At 42.6% G+C, this 16,861-nt stretch overlaps 1 protein-coding gene across 1 annotated transcript in view; it reads left to right on the forward strand.

The window, feature by feature from the left end:
• The first annotated feature begins 12,295 nt into the window (after nt 1-12,295).
• Nucleotides 12,296-16,861, forward strand: part of LOC139243254 (histone deacetylase 9-like) — a 36,918-nt gene continuing 32,352 nt past the window's right edge. The window contains exon 1 of the mRNA XM_070870740.1: nt 12,296-12,421. Coding sequence (XP_070726841.1) covers nt 12,382-12,421 — 40 coding nt within the window. The 5' untranslated portion in view covers nt 12,296-12,381. The remainder of the gene's footprint in view (nt 12,422-16,861) is intronic.

Here is a 16,861-nt window from a genome sequence, read left to right on the forward strand (position 1 = left end):
CTTCCCCCACCCCCCATCTCCTTCCCCCACCCCCCATCTCCTTCCCCCACCCCCCATCTCCTTCCCCCACCCCCCATCTCCTTCCCCCACCCCCCATCTCCTTCCCCCACCCCCCATCTCCTTCCCCCACCCCCCATCTCCTTCCCCCACACCCCATCTCCTTCCCCCACACCCCATCTCCTTCCCCCACCCCCCATCTCCTTCCCCCACCCCCCATCTCCTTCCCCCACCCCCCATCTCCTTCCCCCACCCCCATCTCCTTCCCCCACCCCCCATCTCCTTCCCCCACCCCCCATCTCCTTCCCCCACCCCCCATCTCCTTCCCCACCCCCCATCTCCTTCCCCCACCCCCCATCTCCTTCCCCCACCCCCCATCTCCTTCCCCCACCCCCCATCTCCTTCCCCCACCCCCCATCTCCTTCCCCCAGCCCCCATCTCCTTCCCCCACCCCCCATCTCCTTCCCCCAGCCCCCATCTCCTTCCCCCAGCCCCCATCTCCTTCCCCCAGCCCCCATCTCCTTCCCCCACCCCTCATCTCCTTCCCCCACCCCTCATCTCCTTCCCCCACCCCCCATCTCCTTCCCCCACCCCCCATCTCCTTCCCCCACCCCCCATCTCCTTCCCCCACCCCCCATCTCCTTCCCCCACCCCCCATCTCCTTCCCCCACCCCCCATCTCCTTCCCCCACCCCCCATCTCCTTCCCCCACCCCCCATCTCCTTCCCCCACCCCCCATCTCCTTCCCCCACCCCCCATCTCCTTCCCCCACCCCCCATCTCCTTCCCCCACCCCCCATCTCCTTCCCCCACCCCCCATCTCCTTCCCCCACCCCCCATCTCCTTCCCCCACCCCCCATCTCCTTCCCCCACCCCCCATCTCCTTCCCCCACCCCCCATCTCCTTCCCCCACCCCCCATCTCCTTCCCCCATCTCCTTCCCCCACCCCCCATCTCCTTCCCCCACCCCCCATCTCCTTCCCCCACCCCCCATCTCCTTTCCCCACCCCCCATCTCCTTTCCCCCCCATCTCCTTTCTCCCCCCATCTCCTTCCCCCCCCATCTCCCTTCTCCCCCATCCCTCTCCCTTCTCCCCCATCCCTCTCCCTTCTCCCCCCATCCCACCCCCTTCTCCCCCCATCCCTCCCCCTTCTCCCCCATCCCTCCCCCTTCTCCCCTCCCTCTGCTCCCCCCCTCTCTCCCTCTACCCCCCTCCTCCCCCTCCCCTCACTGTCAGAAACACAGACACTGACAGACAGAGAATGAGAGACACACACAGACAGACAGAGAGATAGAGACACTGACAGAGACACACTCGAGGCGGGGGGGGGGGGGGGGGGCTCCCGGTGCTGCAGTCGGTAAGTAGAAAATGTTTTATTTATTGATTTAAAAAAAAAAAATTATTTCTTATTAATTTTTTTTGATTGATTTATTGGTTGATTTATTGATGTATTTATCATTTATTATTGATGATGGCTCTTTATTTGTAAAACTGAAGTGTTTAATGTTTGTAAACTTCCCTTTAAACGCCCCCCCCCCCCCATTCCCTACGCCTGATTTGTAACCTACGCCTGATTTTCTGAAGTGTAGACGAGATTTTTTCGAGCGTACAAAAAATCTTCACTTACTCCATTCTAAGTTAGTTTGGAGTAAGTTTTCACTGACGAAACTTTGAAAACAGGCGTAAGTGGCCGGACACGCCCCCTTTTGAAAAAAGAAAATTTGTTCCAAAATGAAACTGTTCTGACTGACTAGAACTGGAGCAAACTAAATGACGAGAATTCCGAATTCTAAGATACTCCGTTCTACACCAGTTGCTCCTAAAAATCAGGAGCAAATCATGTGGAAACTTGGGGCCAATGATACTAACCCATTTTGTGACCTTGATCCTCGTAGCCAGTAATGAGTTGGATGCCGTAGTTACATTCCTACTTTCAAAGTCAAGAACCATAAATCTAAAGTCACTAATTATCATGGGATAATAATACTGGTTTCCAAAAATGCTTTTTTAATGCTAGTGAACAACTTTTTACCTTATGCCTCTTAAAGCCTCTTCGATCAGCAAAGAGCTCTAAAATGAAGTAATTCATTGGTTGTGAAGTGCTTTTGGACATCCTGAGGAGGTGAAAGGGTATAGCAATATTCTCCTTTGTCTCTCGCTCTTCCTTACTCTCTCTGGCACTTTCTTCCCCTGTGTACTTGTGCGGGGGTGGGTTTGCGAGATAGAGGAGTGGGAGCTTTGGGAAACTGAGCCTGGGGGAAAGGGATTGGGATGTATGTGTCTGTGTCTCTTTTCTCATGCTCTTTTTTGGGGGCATGGCTCTTTTTTTTCCTGCTTTCTTTTCCTTTTTCTTTTCTAAAGTACAAATTCTAGAACCACGCAAACTTGTTGATGCCTTATGATTTGATCAGGATTGTTGGCAGATCTGGCACAATGTGACCAGTGATGTCCATACCATTTAGTCAACCAGCCTCATTACTGAGGTTGAGAGCAGAGTGAGGAAAAAAAGTACAGGGAAAGCAGACGGGTAGGAAACCTACTTTTAAACTTTAATATGATAAAGTATTATTTCATATATTTGAAAACAAGAGTGACTGCTGGGAAAAGCCCGATGTCAGCAGCCTGTAAAACCGCAAGTGTAATGATCTGAGCTTTTCAGAAGCTGGAAAGCTGAATTTTTTTACTAATTTGACTTGGTGATAATAGTGATATAGATGAAGAAAGATTTATACTGTGAGGTAAGATGAGATTTTAAAATGCTTGGATGGGATGGGGAATGCACCACGAGATTATCTAGTGGCCAGTGGAACAATTAAAGAATACAGAACGATGACATTTGGTCCAAAAATAATTACCTGTTTCCTATTTCTCAACTTTTGGTGACCGAAGTGCATTTAGTTACTAACAAAGTACTGCTTTCCAATTATAAATTGATCAGGCTACTACTATTATACACCAGTGTCACATCTGATCACATTTGTTATTACTTACGGTATAATGGTTGTATTTATTTTTTAAGTTGTTACTGTGAGTCACATTGACTTATTTTGAATCCTGCTTTATTCGATTTCTGCTTCATATACAAGAAATATGATCCTGGCTATATAAGCAATGTTGAAAGCCAAAGATCTGATATTTATATGTACAGACTTCAGGGTCCAGGTTTTAATAGGTAGACATTTAGCCATCTTTGGTACTGCAGTGATTAAAATGATTTAATTCATGGAAAGATTAATTTCACTCTGCAAATTTCAGTGATATTCATTAACTTGTATAACCAAGATTGATATTGTGTGCAGATTATCTAATTTTTCATACTAAACTAAACACTGTCTTTTAGCACAATTTTAAATTCAGAAATATCAGGGTCACATGTAATGCAATGGATTAGTATGACATTATTACTTGCTAAAAGCTGGCTTCAAATAAACCCAGATGAAAGTCTTCTCTCTGTTAGCTGCAAGGACCCTGAAATGAATTTGAGGCTCTCTCGTTCCTAATGGATGTCTGCTGACAACACTGGTAAAATAGGTAGATTTCTGTACTTGATGTTGTATAACTTCAAATGGGATTAATTTATATTTTGTTTAAAAAATACTTCAAGCTGTCTATCTAAGGGAGTTGATTTGTTCCTGTGTTAGGGTTGACCAAGACATGTAACTAGTGAGACAACATTTTCAATCAGAATTAGCTGTCCTAATTCAATTTTTTGTTTATTTCTGTATAAAGGCATAGACATAAAAGTAAATCATAAATGCAGTTTGGTGAATTGTTAACATGTAGATTGACAGATCATAGAATAGATGAATCCAGTTCTTCTGATTGCTCAGTCATTAAAGCAAGATGTTTGCAGAACGATAGCAATACTTAGATATTAAAATCCCACCTCAAGTTGAGAGTCAATTAAGGTCTGCATATAAGTTGAAAATTCCCATGCCATAAAGCTCAGCAGAGATGTCTTTAGTTGTAACTGGAGATTGGAGTCTGTGGGTTGACTGAGAAATTGCATTATCCACAAGCAGCATTGGATCATGAAGTTCTACAGAAGACTGCTTCATCTGCCAATGAACAGACTGTAAAAAAAAAAAAAAAAAAATCTCTTAAAAATGTATTTTAGCTCCTTGTAGACTTGACCCTATTTTTGTTTTCTAAATACTGTTCTATCTGTAACTTTTCTATGTCTTGCTGCTTCTGTGTATTCGAACAGTAAATAAACTTGACTATTAGTTTAGTCTCTGCGCATTATTCTGATGTGGTATTTTTCTGTCTTTTTTATGCAGCAAGTTGTTATGATCTAGAATGCACTGCCTGAAAGGGTGGTGGATGCAGATTCAATAGTAACTTTCAAAAGGGAATTGAATATATACTTGAAAAGGAAAAATTGCAGGGCTTTGGGGAAAGAGCCGGCAGATGCACGATCGGCTGAATGGCCTCCTTCTGTGCTATATTATTCTATGATAAAGTTGAGAGAATATGGTTAGCATTCTACGTGATCTCCAGAAGTTGATACCATAGCTAGGATGTTAATTCTGCTAGCATGCTATCCTACACATGGCACATATAAGAGGCACTAATTTGATTCATGAGATACTCCACCTGCTTATAGAAGCCCCCTTTTTTGTTGCTGTAAGCACAAGACAGTTTTTGGCATAAAGCTTGAACTATAACAAAGACACATACCATAATTCATCATAAATTAATAATCTGACAGAATCCAGAAGGATGACTCCTAGGGGAAATGTAAAATTCACTGATTCAATAGGGGACAATGTTGGAACACAATAAAGGGGAGCTTTACTCTGAATTTAACCTAGACCCGACAATGACACTTGAATGAAACTGCTCTGTTTCCCAGCAGTACTGTCCCATTGCTTGATCAGCACAAATAAATGAAAACCCAAGTTGCTCTCAGAGGGTTACTTTTTTCGTCTGTTTGAATTATTGAACCTCTCCCGCACCAGTTACTTTATAACTTCAATCAGTGTCAGTTATAAGGGACCTTGGGTGACTGAAAACAAAATAAAACTATGCCCTAAGCTTCAGAGTAATTATGGTTACAAAAGAATGATTCCATTGAAATAACCCAATCACAGGGCTCGTATGACTGCAGATAGTCGGGTGATTCCTCAGTTTGCTGCTCCCAGCAGATAATGGTACTCTCAGAGAGGGCATGTGGTTTTCTGAGATATGTTCCCTGCACACACCGTATTGCATTATCATCCCTTACATTATTTCCATGTAATCATTCCCTTGTATCTTGCTCTCCATTTTAACCACCTTATTTTTGGTTCCAACTTGATACAATTTTAAAAACTGAGAAATGGGGATTTAGACACCAGTTAAGATTCCCAGCTGTGCACTCTACTTGTGCGTCAAATTATTTTCCGTTTTTATGGAGAGGGCTGAGATTATATTGCCTTGAAATAGAGTATTCATCTATTTTTTTAATCATTTTTCTCACCTTAAATCCTTTTCTTAATTCATGTCCTTATACTCTAGAGGGAAACACATATTTCCATATCAATGGCAGTGCTGTTCTTCTTCAATCGCCATGTGTACAGCACCATCGCAGTCCTTCAGACTTCAAAAATGCAATCTTGGCACTACCTAACTTCTTAATTTACTTTATCTTTACTTCCACTGTTTTCACTCTTGTTTTTCTCCTGAATCAGTGGCTGGTTCTTCACCTGGTTTCTTTTGATTTTCTTCAGTTCCCATTGTACCAGTCACTGTTCCGTACTTCAGAAGTGGGTGCTGTTCTTGTGTGATCTGAGGCAACTGAACTTTGGCAAGCTATTGAACTGCATGAGAAATCACAGCCATGTCCCGGTTTGTCAATAATATCAACACACTCATGCTTTCCAGGTGAAGTCATTGAAAAGTGATCAGGAGGGGGAATCTAGGCTGATCTCCTTTCACCCTCAACACAAGTCTGGGGCCATTTTAAGGCTCTTAATCCTGCTGAGAGCATAAACCAATTATTGATGTCAGGATATTTTTTGGTTCAGTTCCATGCTGATCAGTGTATTTATCGACTATCTCTTCAGAGAGCGGTGACCCCTCTGTTCTCTAGGTGGTCTTCTATACACATTGGTGCTGAGATGACAAATTCAGTAGATTAGTTTCTTAACTGTCATCCTTTCACTCCATACAGTGCAACACACAGCACCACCATGCATGTCTCAGTTTATTGAATAATAGAAAACTGATGAACAAAAAGCAATGGGAAAACATTTGCATGGCTATGGGAAAAGAGTGGGTGAATGGGACTAATTGGATCACTCTTTCAAAGATCTGGCACAGACACGATGGGCCGAATGGCTGCCTTCTGTGCTATATGATGCTATACTGATTGTGGAAATCAATTTTACTGAGAACACAACAGCAATTTGTACAAATTGGTGCCTTCAGCTTAATAAAAGTTACATTATTACTAATGCTGGAATACAGCATCTAGCAGAGTATGGATTAGTAAATGAGAACCTTCAAGAATCTTAGCACCTGTCTAAAAAAAAAACCACTATCGTAGAAAATTAGGTTTCAAGATATTGGATGAAAATTTAAAAATCTAATCACGAATGACTTTTAAGCTGAACCACAGTAATTTGAGGATGTGTTGCCATCTGAACATCTCTCTTTAAAAACAAACTAACCACTCTCTTCCTGGTGAATAAATTGAACAGAAAGTGCTGATTACCTCAGTTAGTGGAAGCATGCTTGGCTGATTTAATGGAGAGAATTGTGCAAGAGACCCTGAGTTAATAGTGTGTGTGGAAATTACCATATTGCTGAATTACACCAGTTCATTGTTCTTTAATGATGTCATCATTACACTCTTTAAAAGAGAATTGTACTCTTGGGGAAGTACTTTCAATGTAGTCTTTCTTCTCTCTCAAAATACTGAAACGGTAAAAAGGGAAACAGAGTTTAAGATGTTGTCTATTTGAAAAAAGATACTCCCGTTTGTATTCTACAAAAAGCAAAGACCTACCACCTTGGGTTTCCCGCTGGCTAGAAAGCACTCTTGGTTGGCCTTTCTGGCAGATCCAATTTTGGCTAGTTGCAGTCAGCAAGAGGCATCCTTCTCGAGCATTATTATTGATTCTCCCACAAGAGCACAATTTTATTTTTTAAAGTTCACTAGTTGGACTGAGGGTCATGGTTGATATTCAAATGTATAATGGTGCAATTACATAGTGGAAATGATGCTGCTGAGCACATTGGCAACTAACCAAAGGCTGACCCAATGAATACATTAGCTACATGGGTCTTTTCCTGTTGCAAGGCAAAATAAGTGGTATCCCTTATATTTAAAATTCTTCTTGTTTAAATACTGCCTAGGGAGATGGTACTTTTAGGTTAGATCCTCCCACTATTCATCAACAGTCACTTTTTTCAGAAAAACCATGCATCTTATGGTGGGGTGTGGCGGTAAGAGAACCAGGGAAGGTGGTGTGTGGTACAGAGAAACTCCAGAAAGAGGAAAAAATAAAATATGGTTGTTCATAGTATATCCCAATTTTTTTTTTTAAATGCATCCTGAAGGTGACAGCTTTGAAGTATTTAAAAGCATCCTTGAAGCATAAGAGTTGACATGAAGGTGAAGAAAAAAGTTGTTTATCCATAAGCAATTCAGCTAACCACTAGAGACTTGATTCCCAGTAAATGGCAAAGAAAATGTTTATATTGGCTATACTGTACTAAAAGCTGGTGAGCCTGAAACAGGTGAGATGTACTGCTAGAATTACATCTATTTTGCAGTATTTCAGATGATTTCTGCAGTGGTTTCAGACATCCTCGTACCTATGTCCTGTGGACTTGAAGTGCTTTTAAAAGGTAACTGGTATCGACAGGGGTATGTTTTCCTCTGTTCACTATATACAAACAGTGCTTCATAGAATAGTACAGCACAGAAGAGGGCAATCAGCCCATTGAGTCTGCGCCAGCTCTTTCGAAGAGCAATCCAGTTAGTCCTGCTCTTTCCCCATATCCATGCAATTTTTAATCCTTCTAAATATTTATCCAATTCCCTTTTGAAGATTACTATTGAATCTGTATCCACCACCCTATCAGGCAGTGCATTCCAAATCCTAACCACTCATTGCGTTTAAAAAAAAAAAAAAGTTTTTCGTCATCACCTCTGGTTCTTTTGCCAAATCACCTTAATTCTGTGCCCTTTCATTATCGACCCTTCAGCCATTGGAAACTGTTTCTATTTATTTACTCTTATCTAAATCCTTCATGATTTTAAACACCTCTATCAAATCTCCTCTTCACCTTCTCTGCTCTAAGGAGAACAACCCCAGCTTCTCTAATCTATTCACGTAACTATATTCTGTCAACCCTGGAACCATTCTAGTAAATTTCCTCTGTACCCTCTCCAAAGCCTTCACATCCTTCCAAAAGTGTGGTGCCCAGAATTGGACACAATAGACTGGATTTTTGGGTCATTTGAGCTCTAGGTCTTGCCTCGGAGCGGTGAGAAATGGGGTGGCAAGGTCTTCGGCGTCCAGTCGGGAACTTAGGGTCAGGTTTTGCGGCGGTGCTTGGGAAGAGCCGTGCCGGGTGTGCAACACCTCTCGTTGCGACACTGGCACGGGTTTTGACTTGCACCCGATCCGTGTGTCCCGCGATGACCGCCAGAAAAAAAAAAAGCGGTCCAACCATGCCGGCGGCGGTGAGGTCGATAAACTGCAGAAAAGGTAAGTTCGAGTGTCTATTCTTTTATTTTATTTTTAAGCGATTTGTGTTTTGATGGCATGGGCAATATTTTTGGAATGTTCTTGTGATTTTTTTTTTGGTTACTTCTCTCTTTTCCCGCTGCCTCCCCCCCCCCTCTCCCCAGACCTCTCTGAGCGATCCCGGACCTGCACTTTAGTTGGCGAGGTTCCCATTTTTGCGCCGTAAAAGTTGTACAACGCCTCCCTTGCAGGGCCCAGATAGCAAAAATTTCTCCCCAGAGCGCAGACTCTTCCCGGCTGGTAGCTTTCTCGCCCCACCTCCGTTTTCGCCACGAAACCGGCAAACCGAAAATCCAGCCCATAACTCCAGCTGGGGGCCGAACTAGTGTTTTATATAGGTTTATCATAACATCCTGGCTTTTGTACTCTATATGCCTCTATTTATAAAGCCCAGGATCCTATATGATTTATTAACTGCTTTGTTAACTTGTCCAGCCACCTTTAAAGATTTGTGCACAAGCATCTAAGGTCTCTGTTCTTGCACCGCTTTTAAAAAAAAATGTACCATTTAGTGTGTATAATCTGACCTCATTCTTCCTACCAAAATGTATCACCTCTGCCATGTGTCCGCCCATTCCACCAGCTTTCTTGAAGTCTATCACTAACTTCCTCACTGTTTACTACACTTCCAAGTTTTGTGTCATCTGCAAATTTTGAAATTGTGCCCTATATTCCCAAGTTCAAGCAATTAATGTATATCAAAAACCATAGTATTGAACTTTGGAGAACGCCACGTTTACCTCCCTCCCACAGCTGTTTTCTATCCCATAGCCAATTTTGTATCCATGTTGGTACCGCCCCTTTTATCCCATAGGTTTCTTAGCAAAATTGAAGTCCAATATGTGGTACTTTATTAAACTCCTTTTGAACGTCAAAACATGACATCAACTGCACCCTCATCCACCCTTTCTGTTACCTCATCAAAAAACATAATCAAGTTAGTCAAACGTGATTTGCCCTTAACAAATCCGTGCTGGCTCTCCTTTATAATGTCCATGCTTCTCTAAGTGGCTGTTAACTTTCCCCCGGATTATTGTTTCTAAAAAGCTTCCCCACCACTGACGTTAAACTGACTGGCCTGTAATTGCCAGGTTTATCCTTCTCTTTTTTGAATAAGGGTCTTCTTAGGCAGTCCCTTGGAATCGAGGATGATTCGAGGTATAACACTTGCAAACCTCCAGTCTTTTGACACCACCACTGTATCTAAGGAAGATTGGAAGATTGTGGCCAGCATCTCTGCAATTTCTACCCATACTTCCCTCAGCAAGTTCGGATGCATCCCATCCGGACCGGTTGACTTATTCACTTTATTTACCACCAGCCTTTCCAGTACTTCCTCTTCCTTGGTAAACACTGATGCAGAGTACTCATTTAGTACCTCAGCTATGGCTTCTGCCTCCACCAATAGTTCTCCATTTTGGTCCCTAATTGTCCCCACCACTCCTTTGACAACCTCCTTTGAAAATCTGTAAGCATACTGTTAATATGCTTATAGAAGATCTTTGGATTCCCCTTTATGTTGGTCGCCAATCTATTCTCGTACTGGCTCTTTGCCTTTATTTACTTTTTCATTTCTGCTCTGCACTTTTTATATACAGTCTGATTCTCCCTTGTATTATCAAGCTGACATCTGTCTTATTCTCCCATTTTCTGCTTAATTGGCTATAAAGTACTTTGAGAGGTCCTGAGGTTGTAAAATGCGCTATATAAATGCAAGTACTTAATGTTAGTGAAAACTTTAACATGAGTTTTGTACATCACTGTCTTTTTTTGCTAATAGTGAACAAAAGAAAATATGCCCCATAGTGTGTGGGAAAACTTCTGATGATGCGATCCAGTTCTTTTGGAAAACAAAGCTAAAAATAATTCAGATATTTGAAAATAATTAGAAATTTTTTGAGATCCAAAAAGGTGGTGGGAGGAATGGGGAAGGAATAGAAACAACAAGCTGATCTAAAAGGGCCACACTTAATCTTTCAATTTCCTTCATTTTATTTATCTTATGTGGCTCATACCCCATCCCATCCCACATCATCTTGGAAATGGCTCATATCCAGGATAGTTGCAATTCCATTTTTATTGCATGGGATTCAGGATTTTTACTGATGTTTTGGGATTATATTTCGTGATGCCATCAATCTTTCTGTGAAAACCACACATAAGCGTCCTTGCTCATTCATAAGTGTTTAAATAAAGGTTATTGCTTTTGTTTAATTCAAATGTATTGTTTCAGATCTAGTGTACTTTGTGTGCTCTTTTTCTCTAATAGAAGTCTATCACTTCAGTTCACATAGTTCAGTTACAAAAAAATAATTCAGATACTTTTTTGTATTTGGAGTATGTAGATAACTCATTAGAGCGTAAACCTTCCAAGTTTATGATATGTAGGCCTTTCAGCATATTATTGCCTTGTAATGCTCACTTAGCCATAGGTTTGCCTATCTTGTACACAGGTATTCTTTAGTGATTGACTTGGGGCATTTTTGTGTTAAATGTGTTTCTTTAAGGTTTAGTTATCCATTTTTGTTGAAGTATTGGGTTGTATTTGTTATCACTCTGCTTTTAATCCGGAAGTAGAGTATAACTTGATATATTGAATAGTTTCTTTTAGCAAGTACCATTTTTATCCAACTCAAACAAATGTGGCAAGTGGGACCTAAACAAGAGTAAAATATTTTCTTTCATATGTGTTATTTTCCTGACATTTTTCTCTACCAATTGTATTCTGAGGTATAGTCCCACTCCAAGCTATCTTGCTTAAAACATAATTCATATGTAAGCCTAGAATGAAAGTATCAGCAAACTATTTAATGACGGGGAGCATCACTACTGGGCCTAATCCTGTCCTCAATCAATATCTGGAGATGTACACTTCTACTAGTGGTATCTGGAAAGAAGACGGAATGAGAAACTCTACACGATCCTCCCTTCCCGAATGGGGGTGATTCGATAACCAGATTTAGGATCATTAGCAAAAGAATGAAAGGGAAGATGATAAATTACAATATTAAAAATAATTCTTACTACCTGGAATGCGCTACCTGAAAGGGTGGTGGATCGTAACCTTCAAAAGGGAATTATGTGTAAAAAGGAAAAATTTAGAGGTATGGAGAAAGAGTGGGGGAGTGGGACTAACTGGATAGCTCTTTCTTTCAAAGAGCTGGCACAAGTATATGGACCGAATGGCCTCCTTCTGTGCTATACGATTCTTATACGGGCATCGAAACTATTGTGGCACCCTGTCATCACCTCCAATTGAGATCAGTTAACATTGCATTGATTGGGAATTTAACCTGCTTGCTCTTATTCGGCTCGGCTGCTCCTTTTTGTAAAGCTGCTGAGCATCTTGGGAGTATGTGTTAGGAGCTCTGATCTTTTTAATACGTTGTGAATTTTGCCAAATTTCAAAATAGATAACATCTGCTCTGGTAGATTTTATGGTTACAATAATTGCCAGATACTATTTAGCCCATTAATCTGAATTCATAAGTGTTTCAATAGCTTTAATAACATTTTATATGGATTGCAACCTGATTCTTTGGTATTGCTTCTTTTTACTGCAGAAAAACCCAGCATGGCTCATTAGACCAGAGTTCTCCACCTCAAAGCAGCATATCTGCCTCATACAATCATCCAGTCCTAGGGATGTACGATCCCAAAGATGACTTCCCACTCAGAAAAACAGGTAACGTTGCATTGAAGTGCACATTTTCATAAAGCAAGTCTAGTTTATTGATGCATCATATGTGAAAGCAGAGCTTTTGATCTTCATTAAATAGAGAACATTTCTATATTTTGTTTTATATTGGATTGTTTTGGTTGTAACTGGAGTCAAGAGGCTCAGTGGTAATGTGGCCACCTGTAATTTAGAAGGTCATGGGTTCAAGCTTGATTCCAGGACTTGAGCACATAGGCTGACATTGCAGTGAAGTGCTGAGAGAGAACTGCATTGTCTTTTGGATGAGATGTTAATCTGAAGTCCCAATTTGAATCTAGAACAGCAAAGAAAGACTTGCCTCTCTATGCAGTTCTGTCTTAAAGAAGGCATCTCTTTGGTGAAGTAACTTGAATGCAAAGTAATTGCACTTTGTTGTGTTCTGTGTAGTCACTTGTATGTAATATTTTCTTAAAATTCTGCATTTAAAGAATTAGTACTTTCCAGGAAAAACTGATGTCCTTCATGAAAATTAATAACCCCATTAAGTCAACTATTTGCTCCTAATGATCTTGATTCGTGGATTCATAACTAAAGTTTGTTTTTTTTACAAGCTCTAATGTAGTGGATTTATTTTGCTCCTTGTAACATGTACAATGCATTACCATATATATTTTACAACAAGACATGTGTTTGTGATATAGAATAGTTGGGTACGGCACCATAGTGGTTACGTCACTGGATGAGTAATCTGGAGGCCTGATTTGATAATACAGAAAATGTGAGTTCAAATCCCAACATGTAAATTTGATAATTCAAATTTTTTTAAATCTGGAAATAAAAAGCTGGTCTCAGCAATATTTCCTCATTTTTGGGGGGTGCGTGGCCCCTTTAACAGGTCACATGGCCCATTTAAAATACCACACATGCTCAGCTTTACGTATTGAAGAGCTGGCTGCTCGGGAGGCCCAGAGAGCTGTGCGGCCGCGCAGCTTAAAGGGCACATTAAGTATCAGTAAAAGTGACCATTGGAGCTGTCAGATTGCCGTAAAAACCCAACTGATTCACTGATCATCTGATTAGGGAAAGAAACCTGCTGTCTTTACCTGATGTCGCCTCTGTGACTCTAGCCCCACACCAGCTTTGAGAGTCTTAACTGCACTCTGAATGGTCCAGCAAACCACTCTTGTTATATTATCACCTTCTTGGCAACTGGGCAATAGATGCCTTGCCAGTGATACCCAGATCTCTAGAATGAAATTAACAAATATTGTAAAGTAATGCACCATTTCCCACCCTAGCCTGAGTGTGATTACCAGTTAGAGTAGAAGTTCACTACTCATCAAATGTAACAGAGTACTTTGTAATAGCAACCTTGGAGAAAAAAGGAATGCTATTTTGGCATTTCACATGGCTGCATCTGGATGTCTAAATAGCAATAGTTCTTTATCTTTTCGCAACAATTTCAAAACCATGGTTGTGATTTTGAAATTAGGGTAATTTATTATTAAAACTACCAAGACATGAAGAAAAGGGGGCGCAAATTTCCCTTGCTGTGAATCACAAACCATCATCTGAACTGCAACACTGGCATCTACCCAAGAAAGTGGAAAATTGCCCAGGTTTGTCCTATCCACAAAAAGCAGGACAGATCCATTCTGGCCAATTACTGCCTCATAAGCACAGTGATGAAAGGTGTCGTCGACAGCGCTATTAAGCGGCATTTACTCACCAATAATCTGGTCATTGATGCTCAGTTTGGGTTCCGCCAGGACAACTCTGTTCCAGACCTCATTACCTCCTTGGTCCAAACAAGGGCTGAATTTCATAGGTGAGGTGAGAGTGACTGCCGTTGAGATCAAGAGTCTGGCACCAAGGAGCCTGAGTAAAACTGAAGTCAATGGGGATCAGGGGGAAAATTTTCCACTGGTTGGAGTCACACCTAGCACAAAAGAACATGGCTGTGATTGTTAGAGGCTAATTAACTCAGCCCCAGGGCAGTGTCCGAGGCCCAACCATCTTCAGCTGCTTCCATCAATGAACTTCCCTCCATAAGATCATAAGTGGGGATGTTCGCTGATGATTGCACAGTGTTCCATTTGAAATTCCTCAGATAATGAAGCAGTCCGTGCCTGGATATAGCAAGACCTGGACAACATTCAGGCTTGGGCTGAGAAGTGGCAAGTAACATTCGTGCCACACAAGTGGCAGGCAATGACTATCTCCCAACGAGAGGGAGTCTTAACCACCTCCCCTTGACATTCAACGGCATTACCATTGCTGTATCCCCTACCATCAACATCCTGGGGGTCACCATTGACCAGAAAGTCCAGTCACATAAATACTGGGTACACAAGCAGGTTAGAGGATGGGTATTCTGTGGCGAGTGACTGACCTGACCTATGATCCCTGTAAGCTGGGCAGTCGTGCAGTACTCCAGGGAACCCACGCAGCTGGCTTTTCAATATAAAAACTGCGCATACACTATATTTTGAATGGCCAGCGCAGCCCCGTAAAGGGGCCGCGCAGGGCCAAAACAAATGACAGAGAACATTGTTCCCGACTCCCCAAAGCCTATCCACCACCTACAAGGCACAAGTCAGGAGTGTGATGGAATACTCTGTTATGCCTGCAACACCTTGAAATCAGCATTCTACCGCCACCAGAGGGCGCATCTTTTGGATTCCCACAGGATCTCAGCATCCCTTGGGAGCACTGCATATCAGCAGGCCTCCCATGCTGTGCGTGCACTCTGGAGTCAGAATAAAGAGACTAAGGTCACACTTACTCTAGTCTACAGTACTCAGTCACATTGCTTTACTTGAGACATGACAACTGGCGACGAGTAATAGATAACTAACCATCACGCGAAAATGCAGAGAACTGTTAGTATCCTGGAGAAATTCTCAGAAGTTGACGATTGGGAAGCCTTCGTGGAGCGACTCGACCAATACTTTGTGGCCAACGAGCTGGAAGGGAATGAGAACGCTGCCAAACGAAGGCCGATCCTCCTCACTGTCTGCGGGGCAACAACCCACGACCTCATGAAGAATCTTTTTGCTCCGGTGAAACCAACAACCAAATCATATGAAGAACTGTGTACGCTGGTCCGGGAACAGCTAAATCCGAAGGAGAGCGTTCTGATGGCAAGGTATCGATTTTACACATGTCAACGGTCTGAAGGCCAGGAAGTGGCGAGCTACGTTGCCGAACTAAGGCACCTTGCAGGACATTGCGAATTCGGTGGATTCCTGGAGCAAATGCTAAGAGACGATTTTTGTGCTTGACATTGGCCATGAGGTTATCCTTCTCAAACTATTGACTGTTGAAACACCGAACCTTAGCAAAGCCATAACGATAGCCCAGGCATCTATGTCCACCAGCGATAACACCAAACAAATTTCGCAGCATAAAGATGCATCGGCAAGTACTGTACACAAAGTAACGTCGTTTTCAGACAGGAATGCATATGGCAGAACACACACGCCTGCAGCTGCACAACCTCAGATGACTGAATCCGCCATCAAGTGTGAATGCGAGGCAATTAAACACCTTGTTGGAGCTGCGGAGGTGATCATCGAGCCCATCAATGCTGCTTCAAACACTGTGTGCAAAGGCAGTGGAACAGTGAGATACCTCCAGCGAATGTGCAGACAAGCTGCAAACGTTGCAGAGGAAGACCGATCCATGGCGAATCAAACTGAACTAAAGACTCGAACTGAAATGGAGGCAGAAGTGGACGGGGTACACACCTTCACCACAAAATGTCCACCAATCATGTTAAAAGTTGAACTGAACGGAATTCCAGTATCCATGGAATTGGACACGGGTGCGAAATCAGTCTATCATGAGCAAAAAGACCTTCGAGAGGCTGTTGTGCAACAAGGCACAAAGGCACAAGCTGAGCCCTATTCATACCAAGCTGAGAACTTGCACTAAAGAGCTGATCCCTGTAATTGGCAGTGCAGCAGTATAAGTCTCCTACAATGGAGCGGTGCACGAACTGCCACTATGGATTGTACCAGGAGATGGCTCCACACTGTTCGGCAGAAGCTGGCTGGGAAAAATCCGCTGGAACTGGGATGACAACCGAGCGCTTTCGTCCGTCGACGATACCTCATGTGCCCAGGTTTTGAGCAAGTTCACGTCGTTGTTCACAGGTCGGGACACCATCGTACACTTGCAGAACCTAGAAGAGGTTCTAAGTCGGCTAGATCGTGTGGGACTCCAGTTGAAACACTCAAAGTGTGTTTTCCTGGCGCCAGAGGTCAAGTTCTTAGGGAGAAGAATCGCGGCAGATGGCATCAGACCCACTGACGTCAAGACGGAAGCTATCAAGAACGCGCCGAGACCACAGAACATGACGGAGCTGCGGTCATTCCTGGGACTCCTCAATTATTTTGGTCATTTCCTACCCGGGTTAAGCAGCTTGCTAGAACCTCTACATGTGTTGCTACGCAAGGGAGATGA

This window comes from Pristiophorus japonicus, unplaced genomic scaffold (assembly GCF_044704955.1).
Source record: "Pristiophorus japonicus isolate sPriJap1 unplaced genomic scaffold, sPriJap1.hap1 HAP1_SCAFFOLD_1651, whole genome shotgun sequence".
Lineage (NCBI taxonomy): Eukaryota > Metazoa > Chordata > Chondrichthyes > Pristiophoridae > Pristiophorus > Pristiophorus japonicus.